The sequence below is a fragment of the Vipera ursinii genome (assembly GCF_947247035.1).
Source record: "Vipera ursinii genome assembly, chromosome: 2".
NCBI lineage: Eukaryota > Metazoa > Chordata > Lepidosauria > Squamata > Viperidae > Vipera > Vipera ursinii.
Window position 1 is genome coordinate 72,900,910 of NC_139513.1, and position 25,551 is coordinate 72,926,460.

General features: G+C 40.3%; 1 protein-coding gene across 1 annotated transcript; it reads left to right on the forward strand.

Annotated features, from left to right (window-relative positions):
* Positions 1-23,693, forward strand: IP6K1 (inositol hexakisphosphate kinase 1). The gene is made up of 6 exons (XM_083356145.1): positions 1-109; positions 13,431-13,776; positions 17,726-17,936; positions 19,530-19,702; positions 20,116-20,291; positions 22,010-23,693. The coding sequence occupies exons 2-6, from the start codon at positions 13,554-13,556 to the stop codon at positions 22,514-22,516; spliced, it is 1,290 nt and encodes a 429-aa protein (XP_083212271.1). The 5' UTR covers positions 1-109; positions 13,431-13,553; the 3' UTR covers positions 22,517-23,693.
* Positions 23,694-25,551: the final 1,858 nt, after the last annotated feature.

Below are 25,551 nucleotides of genomic sequence, written 5' to 3' on the forward strand. Positions count from 1 at the left end.
GTTGTTGATTCGAACGGTAGGGAGCAGGTGAGGGAAGTCTTGAAGCCGGCCTGGGGGGAACCCAGCAGCAGCACCCTCCCCCCGGCCAGGCAGGGGGAAATTTACGTCGGTGAGTGTCGGGCCTTTGTTCTTCGTAGGAAGCGATCTGGATCGAAAGGGAGGGAGCCCCTTCCGAATTGGATGTGGGAGGGGATCGGGGAGTGAATGAGCGCTCGTAGGGAGAAGGTAAGGCCGGTTCGGGGGGATCCGGCGGGCAAAACGGCCAAGCCGCCTGGCTCGAGGGCTGCTGTTGAAGCTCGCGAGAGAGGGAATAGGTGTCCTCACGACGATCCTGCCGAAGCTGCTGGAGAGAAGTCTACGGCAGCGTTTCCCAACCTTAGGAACTTGAAGATGCGTGGACTTCAACTCCCAGAATTCCCCAGCCAGCTATGCTGGCTGGGGAATTCTGGGAGTTGAAGTCCACGCATCTTCAAGTTCCTAAGGTTGGGAAACGCTGGTCTACGGTACAGGTGTCCGTTGAGCAATTTCCCCCGTTTGGCCGCCCTCTAAATGAGTTGACTGAAGTTCACGTCAGATCCCATCATCCCCGGCCAGCACTCGGGTGGTCGGACACAATCCAAGTAGGGAGGGCGCTCGGTTATGGAAAGCTGGGGTAGAAGCGCAAGAAGTTGTGGTTTTCTGCTCAGTTGTGGTTTTCTGAGCGCTCTGCCGGCCCGTTTGCCTTGATGACAACTGGCTGTGAGATTCCAGCGGGTCATTTTGGAAGGGGGACTTGTAAGGAATGACACCGGCAGATGTTGGTGACATCTGCAGGGTGATAGGTGGTTGTGTGTGGGTGGTGGTGGTGGTGGTAAAGAGTTCTGAGGCTAGAGAAACTTTTGCTCAGAGGGTACTTGGGGATGTGCTGTATGCCATAAACTTTCTCCCATCCACCAGCAATAACAATATAAGATTTAAGGTGGTCTAAATTTATTGAGAAGTTGTGTTGGTTTTTGGCAGGAGAGTTTTGCTTGGAACTTCCATCCTGACAAAGCAGGTTGGCCCCAATTCAAAACATTGTGGGAATAACAAAACAAAAAAAAGCTTTCCTCCATGGGCAATGAATATTTTATAGTTGAATTTTAGACTGACTTTTGTTTATATAACAGCTCTCCGTGACTGCGATGCCATTGAACAAAGAATTAACTTTTTGGATTGCCTTTTGATATTGCAAACTTTTTTTTCCCATTGATATGTTCATCATTGTAACATTATACAAATGCTTATCCTCTACCAACTTGAAATAAGTTTCGAATGTTTCGAAAGTGTAGATAATTCTTTATTAAAATAGTTTTGCACAATTTTCACTTTATTTATCCTATTCATTTGCTGCCCATCTCACAGTCCAGAGCAATGCTGGGTGGCTTACAACAAAATAAAACACATTCAACAGTTATAAAAATAACAGCTGATTAAAAATACAAAAATGAAACTAAAAAAACAAGAAGTTGGAGGTGAGAGGGGAGTATGCCTTGTCTATTAGTGCAGCTTCTCCTTCAGGTCCCTATGTCAGCTGGCATAGCCAGATTTTTCCTGATGGCTGAAAGAGGGGTGTGTGTGGGGGTCTTAACTCCTGTGGCAAGATGTTCCAAAGAGCAGAAACTGTGGCAGAAAAGGATTTTCTCCTGTATCCCACCAGCTGAAGTTCTTTGGTTGATGGGATCTACAGTAGGCCCCCTTCTGCCAGCACAAATACAGTTCTGCAGATATCCTGGACCCATGGCACAAAGGGCTTTAAGGCAGTAACCTATACATTGAATTGCATCCAGAAGCAGATTGGCAGCTGGTGCACTTGCATAACAGTGGTGTTATATGTACCACCCTAGGCACCTCCAAAACTGTCCATGCTGTTGTGTTCTGGACCAACTGAGCTTTCCAAATACTCTTGAAGAGTAGCCCCATGTAAAACATGTTGCAGTAATCCAAGTAGGAGATTACCAGGGCATGAGTGACTGAGCACAGGGACTCATGTTCCAGGAAAGGGTAAAATTGGTGCACCACATGAAGTTGTACAAAGGGTTTCCTAGCCATGGCTGACACCTGCTCTTGGAGCAGGAGTCACAAGTCTAGGAAAACTTAGTATCTTTGTTTTGAAGAGCAAGTGAAATCAGCTAATTAACTGCCTGGAACTATTTTTTTTTTAAATAAACAGCTTCTGTTAAAATTGCATACACTTTACATATGTTTATGGATGCATTTGGTAAATGATCTTGTCAGTCCACTGACAAGAGTCAAGTAATTAGCAATGAGATCATATTGATAATTATGATTATTTGATTATTGCTGGAAATAAATTCTCATTGCTTAGAATGCTGCTCTTATTAGCTAGCATATTGAGATAAATAGGAAAAGCCTTTCAGTTTTTATTTAAAATTCACTTATTACTGCCCCCCAGAACATGTTAGGTTCATAATTTGTTCAAGAATCTAGGCTTAATGATATGAATATCTTTCATTTACTTGTGATCTGGAAATGCTATGCTTCTCATGAGATTGAAGAAGTGTTTGAAATTTCAGGTGACACTGCGGTTTGTATTTGTGATTCGCTACAGTGATCCTGAGAGTATTTTTTTTGTATTTATGCATCTGTGGTAATATTTTCTTGGTATATTTAAAGGAGTTCTAATCTGTAGTGTACTAAACAGTAGGTGCCATTAAGTCGGAGTTCAATTCCTGGTCACCTTGACCCATCTTCCCTTTGATCCAGTCCATCTTATCTGTTGTTTCCCTTTTCTGTCTTCCTCAGCCTTGGATAACTGCCACAGTGGAACTACAATGAACTATCTTATCACAGTAGGATTTTTTTTTTAAAAAAAATAAAATATGCAGTTTCATAGGGATTTTTTTTTTGTTATAGGAATATAAAAAGTTATCTTATATTTTTTCCCACTGTCTTTAGACTGCTTGGCTTCCCTGTCGCTGATGTTTATGGGATAAAAACACAATAATATGACTTGTTTGACTTCAGTTTTATTTTTGAAAGTATTCTCTTAACTTCAAATGCTTTTAGCGGCAATCATTGCTTACCAATGGAAATATCTAGATCAGGCATATCAAACTGCCGGCCCACGGGCCGGATTCATCATACTAAAACCGCACCCACACCATTGCCAGCAATGGGGAAAAAGTTGTGATACATCACGTGACATCGTGAGATTGACATGCCTGATCTAGATAATCTTTTGCTTGAAAGAGGTTGGATAAGATTTGGTTACTGTTTGGGAAGGTCTCATTAATATATAAAATCCATGTTTTTTTTAAAAAAAAGGAAAACGTCACTTTTATCAAGATTGGGGGGATTTTGTATTTTATAATGATGCATGGACCTGATTTAATTGACCTGATTTAGAATTGTTCAGAGTAGTGATAAATTTAGGGTAGTGTGTAATAAATTGTAATATAAAGGAAATGTACTTAATATATATTTGTTATATTAAAATGTTAAGATACATCAAGATTGGCCTTTTTGATCCATCTCGGATTTTAAACTCTTGCAAGCTTCATGGAGCCTGAGAACGTTGCTCAGAAGCATATCAGTTTGGCTGGCTTTGGAAAACAATGGATGGTTAAGACATTGATTAAGACCTCCCAGTGTTAGATAAATCATATCTTAATTGCCTGCCTGCATCCCTACACCTTGTCAAATATGTTTTCAGTTTTCCCCTGTTCACTGTATAGAATTTTGATTTAAATATGCCTGAAAAAGAGTCTGAAGCAGTGACAAATTAGCAGTGCTTACATAATTGATGTCAGTAGAAATCTAGTCACAATCTCTGCTCCGATAGAATAATATTCCTATATTTTCTATGTCACATGTATGGAAACCTGAGTGAGTAAAGAAAGATTGCAGTGGTTGGTACAGAATTTTGACTAGTGGCTCTTATTTTGCTTGTTAGGTTAGTTTTAAAAGAAACGTACCAGTATACGTTTACGTCTGACCCCAGTCCTAAATGGTAGTAACTTCCTAAACTGTTGGGTTCCAATACCTAAGAATACCAATTCTTATATTAATCTGGCTGGCTGTACTTTAGGATTATCTGCCAAAATGAATGTTTCAGAGTGTTTTTCTTGTTAACTGAAATTGATATAAAAGAGTTTTGATATTTGAATACTGCACTACGTGTGTGTCCATGCGCGCATGCAGACTTTATAGACTAAATGATGCCTTCTAGTGGGAGATTTTTGGCATTATTGACATGCCAGTTCTGAAATGATTTTCTCAAAAAATGTTTGCTAATGTAAATGTTAACCAAGGCAGATAAAATTAATTTATTAGTCTATGTTGAGATTGCACCTACAGTACTGCTTTTATCTTTTGATCATTGTCACTGAAAAATTCTTTATATAGTATTGTATTATGATATACAGGGACGCAGTGGCTCAGTGGGTTAGGACGCTGAGCTTGTCTATCAGATGGTCGGCAGTTTGGTGGGTCGAATCCCGAGTGCCGCGTAACAGAGTGAGCGCCTGTTACTTTTCCCAGCTTCTGCCAACGTAGCAGTTCTAAAGCACGTAAAAATGCAAGTAGAAAAATAGGGACCACTGCGGTGGGAAGGTAACAGCGTTCCATGCGCCTTTGGCGTCTGGTCATGCCGGCCACATGACCACGGAGACATCCTCGGACAAGCGCTGGTTCTTCGGCTTTGAAACGGAGATGAGCACCGGCCCCTAGAGTCGGAAACGACTAGCACGCATATGCAGGGGAACCTTTACCTATTATGATACACAAGTTATGCAGTGGAAATGTTCGAATGTTTGAGACAGTAAAATTGCCTTGCCATAGTGGCTCTATATTATTTTCACTGTTGGTATTCCTATGGGACTATGCTGAAGTTTGATTTTCCAGGCAATACATACCATTCTTATTTGGAAAACTATTTGATAGCAAATGAACATGATGTTATTTCATATTGCTTGGGGCTGTATTCAGCTTTCTTCTGGAGAGAGGCCTAGCTTTTCTGCCTGTGACCTCAGAAGTTAGAAACAGAATTTATGCAGCACCATGGAGTCCTGCTTGAGATGCAAGGATTTTCGTCATTTTTGAGAATAAAGCTTTCAGCATTTATGTATGCACATAAAAATGGTAGAGCCTATGTTTTTTTTCTGCTGCTTCACATTACTTTAGCAGTATATAATTCAGCGTACTATGTAAATAAGATGTTTATAAAAGGTGAACAATACAACATTTTCCTCTGCAAAGACAGAACAGGAAGAATAAGCTTCATTCCTGTATTATGTATTATGTCAAAACACTAGGATAGCCCTTGGGCAAACGTGAATCATTTGTTCTCATTTGGCTCTGCAGTGTCTCCATGGGGTTTCATCATAACCTTTCATTTATAGAGTAAGAAGATCGTGAGGATTTCTGCACATACTGACAGCATTTGGATTAAATTGGAGGAAGTCTATAAAATGGTTCGGGAAGAGTTGATGTAGTACGTATGGTATGAGGAGACTGGGCAAAAGGAGGAGCTGAGGAACAAGGAAGCCTCAGAAACTAGCTCAAAATTTAGAATTTGACTTATTTAGATAACGTGTTGGGATAGTAACTGTGGTCTTGTCTGATTTTCAGTGTTATTTTAGATACACTTTTGTGTCCTAAGGTATATTAGTAGTAGCAGAAAGCAAGAACGGCTTACTAAAATGCAACAGTTGTTACTCTTTTTGTATTCTGTGGGACATCTGGTCTTTTCAGGACAAAAAGATTAGAAAACAGTGGCACTATTTCTCTAGCTTGTAAACTGCAATGGGATCTTGCTTTCAATAACTGACAAGTCTTGGAATAGTATAAAATTCAGCCAGTTGCATTTTATTTATTTATTTATTTATTTATTTATTTTTATTCCATTTATATCCCGCCCTTCTCCGAAGACTCAGGGCGGCTTACAAGCTTAGCAGTAGCCTTCATTCTATGTATATGCCTGCTTATTAGGGCTTTCACACACACCCCCAAGCGGCATTATTACAAAGTCAGCTTAATTGCCCCCAACAATCTGGGTCCTCATTTTACCTACCTGGGAAGGATGGAAGGCTGAGTCAACCTTGAGCCTGGTGGGACTCGAACCTGCACTAATTGCAGGCAGCTGGTGTTACTTAAGGAGGCATTAGCCCACTGCTCCACCAAGGCTGTCCTCTCCTGCTTTGCTTTGGTAAGCAAAGGTAAGCAAAGGAGTGCCAAGTTACACAGCTATGTTGTACCATGATTGATGTTAACTTTTTGAATGAAGACTATTTCTACACTCTGGTTTTGATTATCATGTCATTACCATATCACTGACAGTAATTTTAATGAAGATGTCTTACTAATAGAACCAGCTTCCTGTAATCATCTAACTGAGCATTCATCTCACAACGGTGGTGATATAACTGTAGGCCAAGTTCTGCACTTTATGCAATAAAAGAACACCATCATAACTATGTTTATACTTATGTGTGCTTTCAGTTCCTGAAAGAGAGAATGCTACATGCTACATATGCTCTCTGTTTCCTCAGGGTTATTGCTATACTAATGCTATACTACCATTCCACCAACAGGTTAGTATTCTTTATCCACTTGCTCAAGAAGCAATGATTGGTTGTTATCCCAAGCAGCAAGAGATAGGGGAATAACAACAACAACAATAAAGGGCATGTCAGATGGAAATTGTAAATGTATTGGAAAGCAGGCTATACATTTATCTTCATGCATCTTTTTGCCCAATATAGTTTATGTGAAAGTTCTGGCACATATCTTTCTTGGAAAGTCTGATCAATTGTCCCCTTGAATTGCTACTTGCAACATGCAAAATAATTCCAATAGCTTGTGTTAAATGTATTCAGGTGTTTTTCCTTTTTAACTATGATAAATTGTTTCCAATATTGATGTGCTTGCTGATTTGATGGCTTAGATTAGAATACAAGTAGTTCAGGAACTGAATAATTTTCAGACCATTTTCCTTGAGGAAGGTAGTTAAGATAAACAAGACGGTGTATCAGTATAATCTAAAGGGCCAAAGATTGCCTTTTCTTAGTCTAAACTCACAGAAGGAAATTTTTGATAGACTCAGTTACAGTAGAGATGAGTGCATTGTTGGGACACTTGAAAGAAATCAATAATCAAATGTTGTTATAAAATTATGACATGGAACCTTATCTTGAGAAATGAATTCTGTACTAGGAAATGGCATAATTGGCAAAAAGAAGTGAATTTCACAGTGATTTGCTCAAAAAACTGGTTATTATGCAAATTAAAAATATATAAGAACAGTAGTAGTAATAGGTCTGTCATTAAAAAACTTAGTTGTTAGTTCAGATTTCTAACAGTGAATTCCATTTGTAACAATGAAGGTTAGCGCAACTAGTTTTCACATTGCAGAGAAATACTTGGGTAAACTGATGTAAAATATTTGCAAGCCTGTTTTGTGTGCACCTTCTTTGTATTGCTACTGATAAGTGCATCCTCCGTCATTTATTTCTGTAATACTAGCATTTGTAAAATCCAGGTGACGTGTTGGAAGTAATAGACATGCAAATTATTTTGATCATTTGAATATAGAAAGGTGTTCATCACTATATTTTGTGCCCTACTTTATATGGGTGTCAAACTTGCCGCATCACATGACGTGTTGTGACGTATCAGAACTTTTTTTGCATTGCCAGAACTGGTGTGGGTGTGGCCTCCGCATGACACAAATGGCCCGCGGGCCTGCAGTTTGACACCTCTGCGCTAAAGCAATAATTACAGAAAGATTTTTAACAAAAAAAGCAGCACCTTAAAATGACTGAGAAAATTGGAGCAGGGGAAAAAATGAACACATGATAAGTACAAACAGTCATTTTCATTCCTACCAGTTTCTCAACCGGGGGAAATTGTGCTCTGACCACAGATACAACATTTTTTCCTAGCTTCAAGCAAAATCAAGTGAGGAATACTGGAATTAGGTTGGTGATACGATGTGTATTATCTGTTTGATGCCCACTTCTATACACATGTATTATTCTGATGCTCCATTTCAACTCAAGATTCAGCTTGCCACCACTTTGAAAAAGTAAGAACTATTTTCATGTTTCCTATGGTGGAACATACAGGAGATATTTTTCTGCTACTTGCCTGAGTTATAGTACTGGACTGCTATCACGTGCTTCCATGTCCCATGTTTATGTCTCCCCAACTACGATTGTGCTGAATTCAGCAACTGTTTTTAATATCATTAATGTATCATTATAAATTCCTTATACTTCTAGTATTTAAACCCTTTGCTTAAATTTCAAAATAGCTTTTCTCAAGTAGGTTTAGTAAATGATTAGGGGCCACCTGATTTTTGGCAACATGGGTCACATTGGGTAATCTGACAAATAATTTTGATGCAGAGTTGTTGAGCATGATAGATGTATATTAAACTTCAAAAATAGTTTTGTTGAATATTTCACATTTATTAATTTTAAACATAGTATTTTTGTTTTCATTCATTAAGGGGGAGTAACTGGGCAGAATATTTTAATTGACTTAATATTTGCACATGAATATTAGCGGCTCCTCCAATTTGATCTTTGCAGTTATATCATTTATAGCTCTTAGTTATCTTGCGGTTGATCAGTTCCCTCTAAATCTTTTCTACTTATTTCATTAGAGTCTTTTGTGCTTTTGAATTTCTGTTTGATTTCTCAAGTTCATAATGCTGTTCCATCCTTTTTTTTACTCTTCTTTCTGTGAATAGTAACTGCTATCTTGATATAGTTTATAAAGCCAACTAGACACTTTTTGCTACAGGATATGGTTTTAATATTTAGGTGGCAGTGTTGACAGATCTGAGAACACTGTCCACTTCCTGAAGTCTTACAGGTTTAAGGTTCTTCCAGGTAATATTTTAAAAAGGGCCGCTAGTTGATAATCTGACACAATAGCAGTGGAAAAATAGCTGTATTTTGCCATTCTTATTGCTAGAATGTGTTATAAATGGGTTTATTTACATATTCATTTGGATTTATTCTTTGTCTTTCTCCAGCAGTGTTCTAGATGTCATTTGTGCTGCTATATTTCCTAGTGTTCTCCAGAGAAATAAGGAATCCTTGAGGATCAGGGTTCTGAAAGGGGCCATTTCCGGGCACTTTTATCCAAGATTTTTGTTCCAGGAGATAGAAATAGCAGTAGCACTTAGACTTATATACCATAACACAGCGCTTTACAGCACTCTCTGAGCAGTTTACACAGTCAGCATATTACCCCCAACAATCTGTGTCCTCAATTTACCGACCTCAGAAGGATGGAAGGTTGAGTCAACCTTGTGTCAGTCAGGATCAAACTCCTGGCTTTGGGCAGAGTTAGCTTGCAATAGAGGTAATGAGAGCCTCTGTTTTACTGATCACTAGAGTGTCAGGAACCCCCCGAGCTCCCTCTGAAAAAGTTTAGATCTCCCAGGTACCTGGAATGGATTGATCAAATGGGCTTATTTTTCCTGGACCACTAAAAAGCTCTAAATCAGCCAGAGTGATCTGACCATGGCAAGGGACTGGTGTTAATGTCTTCTAATTTCATCCCATATTGCAGCTATTCTGAGACAAAAAGCAGATGTAATGAGATAAGATAAGATAACCTTTATTGTCATTTTTTTTACTGTGGGCAGAAGGGCACACATCAAAAATGAAATTTAGTTGCCCGCTCTCCAAGTGAAACACATACATGACACACACCTAAACATACTATGTACAACATATGTATAGACCCACACCCCTACATATACATAACAAGTAAATATTAAATTGTCCACCTTGAATATGTAACGGAAGGAGGAAGCTTGAGAGTTCACAAGGTTAATGCTGTATGGAACGAAACTATGGCTGAATCTGGATGTTCTGCTACGGATACCACGAAGCCTCCTCCCAGAAGGTAACAAGGAAAACAGGTCGTGAAGAGGATGTGTAGTGTCCCAGATAATCTTGCAGATCCTGTTCAAGCAACGCTTCTGTGCTATGTCCTGGATGGGAGGGAGGGAACTGCCAATAATCTTTCCGGCCATCCTCACCACTCTCTGCACCGCCTTCCTATCTGAAGCAGGGATGCTTCCAAACCAGACTGTGATGCTGTATGGCAGGATGCTCTCGATCGTCCCCCTGTAGAAAGTGGTAAGGATAGGAGAAGGAAGATGTGCTTTTCTCGTGTGATGCAGAAAATGCAGGCGCTGCTGTGCCCGCTTCACCAGTTTCTCGCTGTTGAGCGACCAAGCCAGCCTACTCGCTAGCTGCACACCCAGGAATTTGATGCTGATGTGTTATAACCAGGGCTTTTTTTCTCATAGAACGCTCAGAACGGAGTTCCGGCACCTTTTTTGGATGGAACCTTGTAGGGTAGGCAAGGCGGATTGTATGACATGTGTGAGTTCCGGCACCTTTTTCTTTTACAAAAAAAGCACTGGTTATAACCTATGTGTTTTGGCCCCTCGGTATCAACTGCACGAGGTAGACCAGAGGGCAGTATTGTAGTATTGTAATTTATCGAGTTAGACTACAGAACGGAATCTCGCAAGTCTGACTATGCTTTACTTCCTTTCCTTTTATCCCAGTTTGCTTGAGCCGCTTCTGAATATTACCTTGCTTCCTAGGAGTTAAAGAATGTTTTAGACCTTGTTACCTAGATAAACATTCATGCGTATTTCTGTCAAGGTAAGGTGAGTCAGGTTCACGGCTGTGAAGGCCATCAACTCCCAAGCCACTTCGAATCCCTCAGGGGCCCAGAGTCGCTAAATGGTGAGATGGGCAGCATATAAATGTAATAAATAGAATGAATAAAAAAATAAAACTATCAATTTGAGAAGCTTGATCACCAACCTAGCAATGATGTCAAAAAGCTCGTGCAGGAAAGCCACTGTGTGTGAGGGAGGTCAGAGAAGGCCATGATAACCCTGTTTGTGAATCAGGGGGTCTGGGGGAAAAAACACTTCTGCAACCTGAATATGTTTGAGAACTCCTGGTGAAAATATGAATTACAAATACAGAACTTATTTTTAACTTTAGAAACTTGTAAAGGAAGATCAGTCCATTTGTATCTTGTTATAATTTCTGTAGCGATATATAATCCATTGCTGACCTGCTTGGGGCTGTTACAACTTCTTCACCAGAGTTCAGATAACAATGGTTGAGGCTGCCAGAAGAGCAAAAACCAGATTTTTGTATCTCACTTGACATCCAAAGTGTGGTGGTGGTGGTGGTGGTAGAGGAGGGGGAGAGGATGTTTTGTCAAAGCAAGGTTCTTGTTAATGATCAGAAGTATTGAAGCTTAAATTCATTACTTAATTTGATAATGAAGCTAAATGGAATAGTATATAAAAAAGAAAAACAAATGGAAGAATTCGGTGCTATAAAGAAAACTTTGGCTTGCATTGATTCTGCAGGAAATTATATTTGACAAAATTCCCACTTTTATGGCATTCAAAATGTTTGGGTTGTGGTTTTTTTTGGCGCTGCATGAGTTGTTAGCTTGAAAGGAAAATGCTTTAAGACCTATATTAATGGTGAGAACTGACTCTCTTAAGTAAGGGTCCTCAGCATGCAAATCTAGATATGCTTTGTTTGGAACCCATATCAGAGTGCATTTAATATTCAGACTATAGTTAGAGGAAAGGAAATTTCTACTTAAGCTGTTTTGTTGATTTTGTAAATCTGGAATCATTTAAACTGCATCTGTTTTATGTTTAGTTAGTCTGATGATTAAGCTTTTCCCCTTTAAGGTTACATGGGGGTTTTTTTTCTGCTTCATCAGAATGTTCGGGTAATGTTGTATACGGTAATTCTCCTTGAGCTATTCCTTCTTGTTTGAAGCTGAAACATTTGGATTTTTTTAAAACATGGCAAGGTCAATTAAATAAAAACTAGAGCGCCATTCTCCCACTCAAAGTTCTCTTTGAATTTTTATTCATATGTCCCCTGTTGCTCTTCAGTATGAAATATTTCCATGTAGGCAATCATTGCATGTGAATGTCACTTACATGAAATTGTGGAGAGTATGAACAATTGTAGGTGGTTATCTAACAGTTTTTAGATGGCAATGTAATTCAAAAATCAGCTCTTAAATACAAATAGGCTGTGTAACTAGCAAACACTGAATATTTTATTTTGGCCAAATCTGTCAATGTAGCAAGGTGACAAGAATTGTTTTGAAGTGTTTGTATTAATTTTTTTCTTGAATAGCCATTAGTAGCTATAATACCCACTATGTTATATTATATTCACATCTTGATTCTTGCACTTTGTGGTGTCCAGTGGATTGTGTTCTTAAGTCTCTAAAATGAGCTGAAATACAGACATGTATAATTTGGGGGGGAAGAGTTACCAGCAGTTACAGAAAAATATATAACATGTCAGACTCTTTATTTTCATTTGTTTTACTAGACTATATTATACAAGATCATTTATTTTCTACTGCTTCTATGATTAATAAAACAGAAACAACTTTGCAACTATCCTGATTCAAAGGGTAAAAAGTGATTCAGAGCAAACATATATATTCTGGATCAGAGGTCCCCAACCTATCGCTGCTGGGCCGCGTGAGTACCTGGGCAGTGCATGCATGTGTGTGTGTGCTCACCCCCCTTGTGCCACCGTTGCCACAAGTGTGTAGGTAGCGGCAGCGCTGCTAGTATTGTGTGGACAGCTGCAGTGCTGTAAGCAGCAGGTGGGCCGCAGCATGAGCCTCGAGCAGTGGCAGTGGTGCGATACTTGTGCCAGGGGCGGCAGTGCTGCGGGCCGTGGCACGATCACCGCACATGCTCATAGCCCCATTTGCGTGGTGCACGTGTTGCCAGCCTGTTTGTACATGCGCACGCACATGTGGCCACATTCATGTTTGTGCATGAATGTTTAAGGTGCCTGCCCCTCCCTCTCCCACCGAGCCGCCAAAACCAAAAGGTTGGAGACCCCTGTTCTAGATGAATCCAGATTAAAAATGCACTATTTTTAGTTATCAACTAGTGACAGATTTGTTCTGAATCACCTTTTCCTCTTCAAACCTGGATTACTGAACAGTCATTTTAAAGAGATTTCCCTCCTGTTAGAACCTTGCCATATGCTATATTCCTTCTTTTAATTAATAAAGGAACAGTGGCAGTGGGACAAGACTTCTTGCCTTGCTTATTTTGACGTAGAAAACCATCCCTCAAACTTGGCAAAGAGGCAAGCGTAGGAAATTAAGCTATAATGGTAAAAGAATTGCCTAGTTTATACTGGACAAGCCATTGTGCGTAGGAGCTTAACTGTTGGATGTACTGTACAATTGAGAACAAATGTGGAATCTTGCCTCTTCAGACTCCTTGACATGGGTTCAATTCATCAGATGCAATAAGGACAATTGTTACAGCCAAATGTAGAGTTTATTTCATTGCTTTTGACCAAAGTCTGTGGCATCTCTTTTTTGTTTTGCAGGCTGTTGGTGCCTAATCATTTATCAGTCTAACTGAGGGGTGATAATTTTCTCTTTGAAAAACTGCTCCTTCCACCACATGCAGCTCTCCCCATGCCCCAAGTGTGTGACTTGCGCCCTACGCAATGTGTGTTTGTCAAACCATGGAGGTGGGGAAGCATGGCAAGAACGCAACCCACACAGGAAGCCGAGGGGTCCTGTTGGAGCCTTTCATCCATCAGGTGGGCGGCCACAGCAGCATGATGCGCTACGATGACCACACTGTCTGCAAACCTCTCATAACCCGGGAACAACGCTTTTATGAATCTTTGCCTCCAGAAATGAAGGAATTCACACCTGAGTATAAAGGTAAGCATCCCAAAACCTTGAAAAACACCCGAAGTTGAAAAACAACACAATTTGGATTTGATTCATTTAAAAGAATTACTAGTTTTACAAGGCACATATTTATTTCACTGATTTTTTTTCCTTTTTTGTTTTATACTTATTCAAGTATAAAACTTAAATAAGCATAAAAATTAGTATAAATAAGCTATTTGCTGATACTTATACTAGCATACTATAGCAAAAATTATAGCGCCTGTTGCTCGTCCCAGCTTCTGCCAACCTAGCAGTTCGAAAGCACGTAAAAAATGCAAGTAGAAAAATAGGGACCACTACGGTGGGAAGGTAACAGCGCTCCGTGCGCCTTTGGCGTCTAGTCATGCCGGCCACATGACCACGGAGACGTCCTCGGACAAGCGCTGGCTCTTCGGCTTTGAAACGGAGATGAGCACCGGCCCCTAGAGTCAGAAACGACTAGCCCGCGTGTGCGGGGGAACCTTTACCTTTTATAGCAAAAACATCCAGTAAGCATCCCTAATTAATTGAAGTAGTTTGCTTAATATTTCTGCTCTGCTATCAAAACAGATAATTATTCATTTTTTGGTTGAAAATTAACAATGAAAATCCTTATAACGGGTAGAGTGTACTGATGTATTCAGAGTGAAACATATATAAGTTCTGATGAATAATAGCTATATCAAACAACATTTGTATTAGGAAGTGATGATTAATTGGATCATTTTAACTAGTGATACGAATAACTGAATTATGTCATTCCAGTTTAAAAATCATAATTTTAACAGGCCCGAGTACAGTATGTCAAATCTTGTCCTCTTTCAAATTGTTGAAAGTGTGGGCTGGGTAGACATAAAGTGTTGCTTGAATTTTGAGATCATGCATTACTGTATCACAAGTAATTGCTACATTCCATTTCCTTAACCAAGTGGGATATTGCAGGGACCAGAAAAGCTGCTATTCTAATTGATTTAAATCTTTCAAGAAAAATCAGGACTGATACATTTGAAACAGAACAAAAATGGAGCTCCATTTCTAGGTATTACTTACAAATATAGATGAGACTTTACAGCTACAAATGTGAAAGCCTGAAAAAGAATGTGTGAAAAAAAACACAGACATAGACACATCTTCAGACCTCACTATAGTGCTTCGGATTTTTTAAAATATTCAACATATTACAGCAAATGAAGATAAATATATCCAGATTCCACATCGTTTTTCCTATTAAAACTGTTGGGAAAATATTTAATAAGGCAAAGTCTTTAACATTACGTTTGGTGTGCAAGTTGTGAGTGTGCCAACAAACAGACAGGGATGACTTATGGAAGGCATTATCTGGGCACAAACTCAGTAATTAATAACCGAAGCTGAATCTATGCTAGCTATACTGAAATATTTATTGTACCTTTCATGGGACAGACTCCAAAGTACATTTAGTTGCTCATACAGTGCATCATTAGCATGTAAATTGCTGCCCTATATTTTCCTCTACTCCAGAAAAAGGCACTTATGCCACTTTGGAATTTGAAAACTGATCCTTTAAATACATACTCTCATCCTCATTTTGTTTACCTCTGTAACAAAAACTTAGTTATACAAATTTATTGTTGCATTAGATCAGGGGTGTCAAACTGCCGGCCCGCAGAAACCGTGCCCACCCCATTGCCGGCAAGGAGGAAAAAGCTCTGATACGTCGCGCGGCATCACGTGACGTTGCGAGTTTGACATGTCTGCATTAGATGGATCAATGATGGCCAATATTTACTGCAGGCAATGTTTATCTGGGTGGAAAAGCTGGGTACAAGTTGGACGAGGATATTATCCCATAAATTGATTCCTTCACAAGAAATCAAACTTGATAATAGTTTCTGCCATCTAGCAGAGAAGATTTCACTCTTATGGAATATACAGGTAGTCCTCGATTTACAACTGGTCACCGAGTGTCCATTCAAAGTTACGACCCTACCAGAAAAGGGGGGAGTTACAATCCAAATTCAAAGTTCTGATTCTGCCCCCCCCTCCCAATGTGGTCATGTGCCCACACTTCAGGTGCTCGCCAACATGGCTGCATGTGTGAATGTACCACAGTTACATGATGATTTTGCCAAATCCCGGCACTTCTGGATTTGGGTAAAACTGCGCAATATAGAACAGTGGGTTCACTTAACAAATGCTACATTCATTTTATGACCGCTATTTTCACTTAGCAACTGCTGCAAACCCCTCCCCGTAAAATCGGATTAGTCAGGCTCCATTATGGCCATCACTTGGGAATTGCTGTGCTGTTGTCAGGTGCAAAAGACCCGGTCCACATATGAATGTTTAGTTTAACTGATTTATTGCTATAAGTTTACGCACAGCAATCTTCTCAGCTAATGGTCAGCATGGTTAGATAAGGGTCAACAGCAATGGAGGAAGGCTTAGTTTGTTTATGGCTATGTAACAATTTTATGCTGATCCTGCCTTTTACTCCTCCCTCTGGCTCTGCCAGTCCTTCTCTTACATCTATCGGCTTTTACCTATTACATATCTGTCGCCTGCCTGTTAAAAAGGAATTTTTAAAGTGTGGAATTTCTCTCTCTCTCTCTCTCTCTTTTGTATATAAATTCCTTTTTCCATTGGTCAGTTTTTCCAACAATTATTCAACAGTTGGTATCATCTCTTCAAGCTAAATTGCCCCATTTATGGTACAACAAATGCTTTCTACAAGGATAGGCAGAAATTTATGGTTCGTTTGACTGATTTGATCCCACGAAGTCCAGTGCAAAAGATACAGTACAAACAGACCTCAATGGAAATGACATTTCCAAATCAATTGCCTGTTATCCCAAACTTTCATACCAGCAGAATAATCTAGGGTACAGATCTCCAAACTCTTCATTCACCAGTCCCTTCGTGAAGTTCCAGATTGTTCATTGACAGCCCCCCCAACATTTATTATTTGTAAATAATTATTAAATGCTATTTTAACTAATAGTAATATGAAAAGAATGATCTTTAATTCCATCAAACAACCACACCTGCCTATCCCAAGTTCTTGGGAAGGACTTGATAGGTGGATAAAAATGCCAAATCCAGTGTAAGTATATGGCTGTGACCAATCATCATCAGAATAATATACCAACCATAATATAAGACATCTCCAGGCTGCTTTCTTTGATGGCTGACCATCCAACCCTGAATAACACTGTCTTGTCTCTAGCCACCTAACCTTCAGGACTAAGGACTGGCGTGAAGCTCTGTTGGGACTCCAATTCTGCAATCTCTCCAACTTTGGGGAACCCTGGTCTGGGTAAACAAGTCGGACATTTTACTGTGATAATTAAATTACAATCACACCACAGTATTTGACTGCTTCAAAACTCGTTGAATTTGGCACTTGATACGTTTTGAAGCAAAAATCTTGTCTCAGTAGTCATTTTTCTCTCTACTTGACGTCCGAGGTAAACTTGCTGGCATTGGCTGTCTTGTGAGTTGCTATTTCTTCCAGCCGAAATAAAGGGTCACGTGGTAAACCACGAGTACGTAGTTTGCTCAGTACTCGTCCTCCCAGAACGAATTAGCAATGAGTACCCAAGGTGCCATTGTGTGGGAATTAAAAACATTTAGTGATCCATTGCAGTTCATTCAGAGATCTACCGTTATGTTTTTCAGCCCACAGCAGCTTTACATAACCCACTGAAAAGAGGAAATACTTTATAGGGAATTATTTTTTTAAACAATTCTATAAATACATTGTGGTACGAGATACTCAAATTGGAGAGATTATAGAATTGCGTCTTAGCTCTCTTTTTCTTCTTGGTAGTTCTACAACTGGGTTTATGAGCCTCATTTTCATTTTTTTCCCCTTTAATCTGCTCCTTGGGAAAACGATTAGTAGTTTTGTTATTTCTGATGTACTAATTTAAAAATCTAACGTGAGGCATGCTGAAATCATATGGCTGATTTCTGGCAGGTGTAGTGTCTGTCTGTTTTGAGGGAGACAGTGATGGCTACATTAACCTGGTAGCATATCCGTATGTGGAGAGCGAAACCTTGGAGCAAGATGATACACCAGAGTGGGACCAGCCACGTCGCAAACACTCCCGCAGGAGCCTCAACAAATCAGGCAGTGGTAGTGAGCATAAGGAGGAGAAAGCAGGGCTCACCTCTGAGACCTCAGAAAGGTACTGGCTTGTGGGGTTTTTTTTGGGGGGGGGTTTGTTTGTGGTTGATTTATTTTCCTTCTAATGGGTAATTAAAAAACTCCTTTTCTTAAGCATCCTCTTGGATTCCTTTTAAAAATCAAAGGTCCATGATAAGAGATTGGCACTGGCTTTCTGGCAGCGACCTCCAAACCCCTTAATACACACCAGAAATGTAATGTTTGGCCACTATGTTCATGGCATGGCATGCTCCCTGTTTTCTAGATAATTTTATGTGTGTGTGTGTGTGTGTGTGTGTGTGTGTGTGTTAAATGCTTGTTAACTATTTAGATTACCTTGCTAGGCCCCAAACATGGGACAAATCTTTATTTCCTGTTTCAGCCTAACCGAAGGCCATCGACAGGCAGTAGTCACAACAGTGACAGCTCATATTTGTGTAAAATTTACATATATATTATAAGATTTGTCCCATGTTTGGGGCCTAGCAAGGTAATCTAAATAGTTAACAAGCATTTACACATATCTCCCTTGCTTCTCAGCTAACAAAGTGAGATAGAGCTTGCGGCCTAGAGGTTAAAACAACTGCCTAATGTGCAATCAGCCCAGGTTCGAATCTCAGAAGGGTATGGCTGACTGATGAAAACAAATAAGTTTGAAATGCATATCAGTCTCCCTTTAATTCTTTGTTAGCAATCCAAAAAATTTACACAAATATGAGCTGCACTGTTGTGACTACTGCCTGTCGATGGCCTTCGGTTAGGCTGAAACAGGAAATAAAGATTTGTCCCATGTTTGGGGCCTAGCAAGGTAATCTAAATATTTAACTAGCATTTTATATATATATATATATATATATATATATATATATATATATATATATATATATATATATATATATATATATATATATGTTTTCTGAGGTTTTCGCGGGTGCCTGTATGTGGATCCTTGGTTTTTCGGGTTTTTCCCCGCGTAGAACTAAAGGTGTGGGCGCAACGTTTCGACGGAGTCCCATCCGTCATCATCAGGCTTTAGCTTCCTTCTTCTGGGAGAAGCATGTGGCTGTTAGTTCCTCTTTTTTAAACTGCCAGAGGGGGTGTGTTCTGTGGAGGTGTGCTCTGATTGGGTAGGGGATTGGGCCTCCACCCAGTCAGAACACAGCCTCACCGGCAGTTGGAAGGAAAGGAACAGCCAGACCACGCATTGCTCCTGGAAGCAGCAGGAGGAACACTCCGGCCTGAGGATGACGGATGGGATTTTGTCGAAATGTCGCCACAACTTTCTGAAGATGAAAGGAACGCGGGAAGAAACCCGAGACTCTAGATCTACACATACAGACACCCGCGAGAATCTACGAAAACAAATATATATATAAATATATATATATATATACATACACACACACACACACAGATATATACACACATATATATATATATATATATATATATATATATATATATATATATATATATATATATATATATATATATATATATACATACACACATATATATACATATATGTACACACACACACACACACACACACACACACCAGTTCTTATGATTGCAGAGCTTTTTAACGTCATGTCATATTATGTTGTACCCACAGCATCCAGGACGCAAAGAGCCTCAAGTACTTCCATTCAGACGTTCCATTTCAGATGCTAGATGGAAACAGTAGTGTTAGTTCTGAGAAGATCAGCTTTAATCCGTGGAGTTTGCGTTGCCACAAGCAACAACTGAGTCTCATGCGCTCGGAGTCTAAGGAACGAAAGCTCTACAGTATCCTCCAAATGGCAAAATCTGCCACAATGTAGTGTTTTACAACATGATGACTTTTACACAATGTCTGATGATTCTAACAGGGGTGTCTGCTTTTATTCTTCATATCAGGTATTGACTATAATGGTGCAAATAGTTCCTTGTGACATTGTTTTCTTCTGGCCATTTCCAGTCCTCAGTCAGGAATACTCAAAATATTAGTTCTGAGAGGGAAAATTGACATTCTTCCTACCCCCTTGGTGGCTAATTGTACGTACAGTACAGTACTCTTTTCCTTCTTTGAATTCTTTGGTCTGTCTGAACATAAGCTCAGTGATAGAACGTTCTCCGGAAAGCAGGAGGGAAGCCCTAGTATTTCAGTAGCAATCAACAGAGAGCTTCAAGAGATCAATTCTCCTTGACCAGCATCTCAGAATTTCTTTTGCTGGAGAATGTGGTGCATCATTTCAAATTTCCCTGTGTGCTTGACTTGAAAATGGGGACCAGACAGCATGGGGACGATGCATCCGAGGAGAAGGCTGCTCGGCAGATGAAGAAATGTGCACAAAGCACCTCAGCTACGCTAGGAGTCCGAGTTTGTGGAATGCAGGTACTGTATGAACCGTAAGCAAAATGTGGCCGCTGGCCTCTTCCTGTGTGTATGAAGCATTGGATATTAATAATAATAATAATAATTTTATTTGTATACCGCCCTTCTCCCAAAGGACTCAGGGCGGTGAACAGGGCAATACATGTTAAAAGACAAGAATACAAAAATTAAAAGAGATTAAACAAGATGCCCAAGAACTGTAACAATAAGTTAAAATACATAAAAAGCAATAAAAACCCAAACCCATCACCCATCAGGCGAGGCCGGCTTGTTCGAACAGGTAAGTCTTTAGGTCGCGCCGGAAGGAGCGAAGGTCGGGCACCATCCGGAGCTCAACCAGAAGATGGTTCCATAAATCCGGCGCGTCCACAGAGAACGCCCTCCCCCTGGGGGCCACCAGTCGACATTCTTTGACCGGTGGCGCCCTGAGGAGGCCCTCTCTGTGGGAGCATACTGGGCGAAGGGAAGTTGATGCCGGCCACAGGTGCTCCCTGAGGTATTCCGGACCCATGCCATGAAGGGCTTTGTAGGTCATTACCAGCACCTTGAATCTCACACGGAAGACAACTGGGAGCCAATGCAGCTCGCGGAGCAGGGGTGTAACATGGGAGTATCGGGAAACTCCCAACACAACTCTCGCGGCTGCATTCTGTACCAGTTGGAGCCTCCGAGTGGTCCTCAAGGGCAGCCCCATGTAGAGAGCGTTGCAGTAGTCCAAACAAGAGGTCACGAGCGCATGGGTGACCGTACGCAAGGCATCCCGGTCTAGATAGATATTGCGCCAACGTCTGCAGAAACCTGGAATCTCTTCCCCGGTTTTGAGAAACGGCGCAGCCAGAACAGATTTGAGGAGCAGGGCATGCGTGGGGAGGAAAGGATAAAAAAAAGGACTGTTCACTCAAAGCACAAGGAATGTAGGTTGGTCAGGGTACTTAGCTCATTGAGCTCCGATTTAGAGGATTTGGGACCTTTTTTTTTTTTTTTTGGCTAGGTATTTTTTTTTTTGTTCCTTACATGCTGGTGCCCTCTGCTGGATGGTAACAAGGTGGGAAAATACCTTGGTTGTAAAACTTTCTATTGATTTTACAGCCATATTCTGAATTTCCAAGCTGCTGTGAATGGCGTGACTTTAAAATAAATTGTTCCTTCTGTAACTTTTGTTTGATTAACGACCATTGTGGGATGTTTTACTTAGGAATGAGAATGCCTAGGGCAATTAGTTTGAAAAGCATTTAGCTACCCAGTCAGCAGTTTTCTCCGTAGGCTTTTAAAAATTTGTAGCAGGGTTTTACTAATTTCAAGAAAGAGGTTTTGTTCCTGTATGGAAACACTAAAGCTTCTACCCTTATCCAATAACTGCTAGCATTATGCACAGGAGACAGCAATCTGCCTGGAAATACTGTTGTGTTTGATTTAGTGCTCTGGGCTTTTTGGGCTACTTAGTCTAATGGAGAGGAATGCCCTTAGCAATCATTTAAATTGGCAGATTAGGGCACTTCCTTTTTCTTCTTCTTGGTATAAACTATATTTTGAAGGGTTGATCCAATGCTTCTGTTTCCTCTTGCCAGTCCTTAGGAATACTGCCATCTCAAAATGCGAATATACCGCCTTGACCGTCGGTAGAAAATAACAATGGATCAGTAGCACTTTGTTTTTCTTACCATCCTCAAATGTGACTGTGCTTCTAAACTAATGCACGCTTTCTCCTTGTGTTGTAGGTCTATCAGCTGAACACAGGGCATTATTTGTGCAGGAACAAATATTATGGCAGAGGTCTTTCCATTGAGGGTTTTCGCAGTGCCCTTTGCCAATACCTGCACAATGGCGTAGAGCTACGAAAGGACCTTTTTGATCCCATCCTCAGCAAATTGCAGAGTCTAAAGGCTGTATTGGAGAGGCAGGCCTCCTATCGGTTCTATTCCAGCTCCTTGCTCATTATTTATGATGGGAAGGATACCCGGTGTGAGACATACCTGGAACGCAAAGCAGAGGTGTGCCTAAAACAAATGGACCTCTCCCTCGCTGACAACTTACAAGATGTCAGCAACACAGAATCCGTCTCCTTCCAGCCCAAGGTGGATGTACGTATGATTGACTTCGCACACAGCACATTCAAAGGCTTTCGGGATGACCCCACTGTACATGATGGCCCTGATATGGGATATGTGTTTGGACTAGAGAGCCTTATCAACATAATAGGACAGATGAGGGATGAGAATCAGTAGCCTTGGGCTGGCCTCTTCAGTTTTCTCTCCCAAGGATAGGAACAGACAGGACCACTATTGGTACAGAGAAAGTAGACTCTTCTGCTTTGAAAATACAATTTGTTTCAATGTATTTGACAAAGGACTTGATATCCTGGATGATCCTGGCAAAATGGTTTTCAGTTTTCACTATCAGCCTGAACTCCTTGTGGGAGAAATCAATTCATGGCTCCAGCATGGGGCATTTTGTCTGGGGCTTGGTATTTGTTCTGTATAGCCCTTGTGTATAGCCCTTGTCTTTCAGAAATGTAGACCCCCCCACCCCCCACCCCCACATCCGAAAGAAGGAGTGGGTGTCGATGTTGGGATTCCAATAGTCCACTTCCTTGTCAACTTTCCAGTGAGGCACAGTGGTTTGAACTTCTCTTTTTTTGTTGTTCAAAATGGGCATTCACATTCAAGCTTTTGGGGCTGATCAATGCACATGATTTACACAGGCCCTACTCTTGTTGTTTTTGCCCCTGAGCAGATGTGAAATAGTCTTCTAGAGGGAACATATATATCATTTATCTTCTCCAACCTGATCGTTAACAGATCATCCCAACTGGGGAAATAAATGACCAAAGGCAAACCAGTTCAATGCTTTAATGATTTTGCTTTGCATCATTTTGATGAAGCTTTCATACCTCCCCAATTTCCTGGAGTTGACTGAAATGATTAATTCCAGGAATACCTAATCAAATGTCCACAACAGTGGGCTTGACGTCTGTCTTCACAGGACACTAAGGTAGCTAAAAAGACTTAAAATACTTTCTGGGATTAATGATGTTTTATCAGGTACAAGTTCTTTCCTCTGGTAGACCCAGCAGCCTCTTCTCCAGCCTCAGTCATGCCTAAACCCTGTGATGCTGAATGGTCCTTCCCTTTCCGTTTCCTTTCAACGGCCTTCCCTGCCAAACTGATACTTTCCACACAGCTTCCATCCACTCTAGAGAAGCACTCAAGAGGCCGTTGATGAGAAGTTGGCCTTTTTGTTTGGAAAACCCGTTCCCATTGTGGATGGAAGAACCTGTTTGGCTTTGAACGATGGCCTTCTGGTAAAGAGTACTATCACCTGTGCTTGTCTTCACCTCAGGGAGCTGGTGTTTGCTGGCCTTATTCCTATAGTTAGTAAATGTGCGTGTGTGTGTATGTATGTGTGTGTATTTGTGTGTGTGTGTGTGTGTGTATACACGCACACACACATACATATATATATTCCTACAGTTAGTGTTTATGTGTATGTATACGTGTGTGTGTGTATATATATACACATACATATATACATACACAGACAGGCAGACACACACACACACACACACACACACACACACACACACACACACACACAAATGCAAGCAAAAACATCAGCAAGAAGTGTTGAATGGACCATAGACAACGGTTGCTCTGGTTAAGGCTAAGCCTAGCAGAGATAAATGCACTACTAGACCTCTTGGAAAATGCACTTTGTGGGAAAGGATTTGCTACCGTAGGGAACTGATGTTATTAATATTGAGGACAGTTATCTTACGACTCTGTTGTGGATGTTTTTTAAAAAGAACTAGTATTTGACTAAAACTCCTTGTGTAGAATCTGTGCCTCCCTTTGGGTGTTTATGGCCTTTATACATATACCTGCAAGCGTTTTTTTTGGGTGTGTGTGTGTGTTCATCAAAGAACTTCTGGTTGAGCTTTTTATAGTGCCAATGTGGACCTGCAGAAGCAAACCTTGCTGAGGCTATTTTGAAAGGTAGGTGAGTCACCTTGGCGCATTGGCCATTCAGTACTAATCTTAGGTCCTGCTATTTTTTTCACAAGGCAAAGATGTTTGCGCTAGGAAGAAAGTAATGCAGTTCTTCCAGCATTACTCTTGATTCCTGGATCTTTTAAAAAAAATATTCTGTGAGTTACTTCTTGACATTTTGTGATTGTGGCATCTTATTCTGTGTCCCATTTTAGATCAACAGTACCTTTCAAAACATCTTTAAAAATTTGAAGGGTGGAAGGGAATTTTTATCCCTTCAGCTGTTATCAACAAAAATCGATCTAGAAAGCCACTCTGCAGAGTTTACTTCCTGTCTAATGAATGCCTCGTTTTAAAACAAATATGTATAAAATACTTTTGAACCATTCAGATTTTTACACCGCAAGTTCTAGAGCTTGTAAATAGCTTTTTTCCCTTTCCTGTTCCAGGTTTTCATAAGACTAGTAATTCTTTTTGCTCAACGCAGAAGTAAAAAATCGTAAGAATATGTTTTTGTCAATATTTTAGCATTGTGGTTTGCTTTCAAACAGTGTAAAGCACAGTTTTGTTCTATAGCAATAAGCTTTCCAGATTCAGATCTTTAATTTCAAGATAAGCAAAAAGACAGTTATTGTTTTTGGTGAGTACCTTGTACATTTGATGAACTTTTACTGCTAAAGCAACCGAGCTCGGAAATTACAGATGGAATTAGTTTATCAGGCTGGGTGCTTTTTATACACATGCCCTTAATTTGTTTTTTTGCAGAGCTTATGTATGAATGTGTACATACGCTTCTAGGCAGTTTGTCAGCACCAAAATGGTTGGGAGACTACAGGCAAAATTGTGTAAGGAAACATTTATAGGAATTATTAGGAAAAGAGCCAGATTGTCAGAACAGGTGAATTCAAATAGACTTCATCATACAAATTAGATTTAAGGCCTCCATCCCTTTTGGCATTTGGCAAACCCATCTTCTGCAGCCTGGCATTTGATTTGAATTGAAATTACGTCTGTAGTGTGATAGGGCCTTCTAAAAGGCACCAAAAGATGTACAACGAATCCAAAGATAGAAAATGAAATATTTGCCTTCTTCAACTTTCCTCCACATGCCTTGAGAAATGTGGTAGTTAGTTCAAAAGTGCATCTTTCAAACGAAAGGAATATACTTGGTCTCTTGTAGCCCTTCTTGGGTTGTGTTGTTAAATAGTTTATGGATCTCTTACACGTAACTGCCAAGTAGATGTTCCCGTTGGTGCTGTTTTACAAAACAGCTG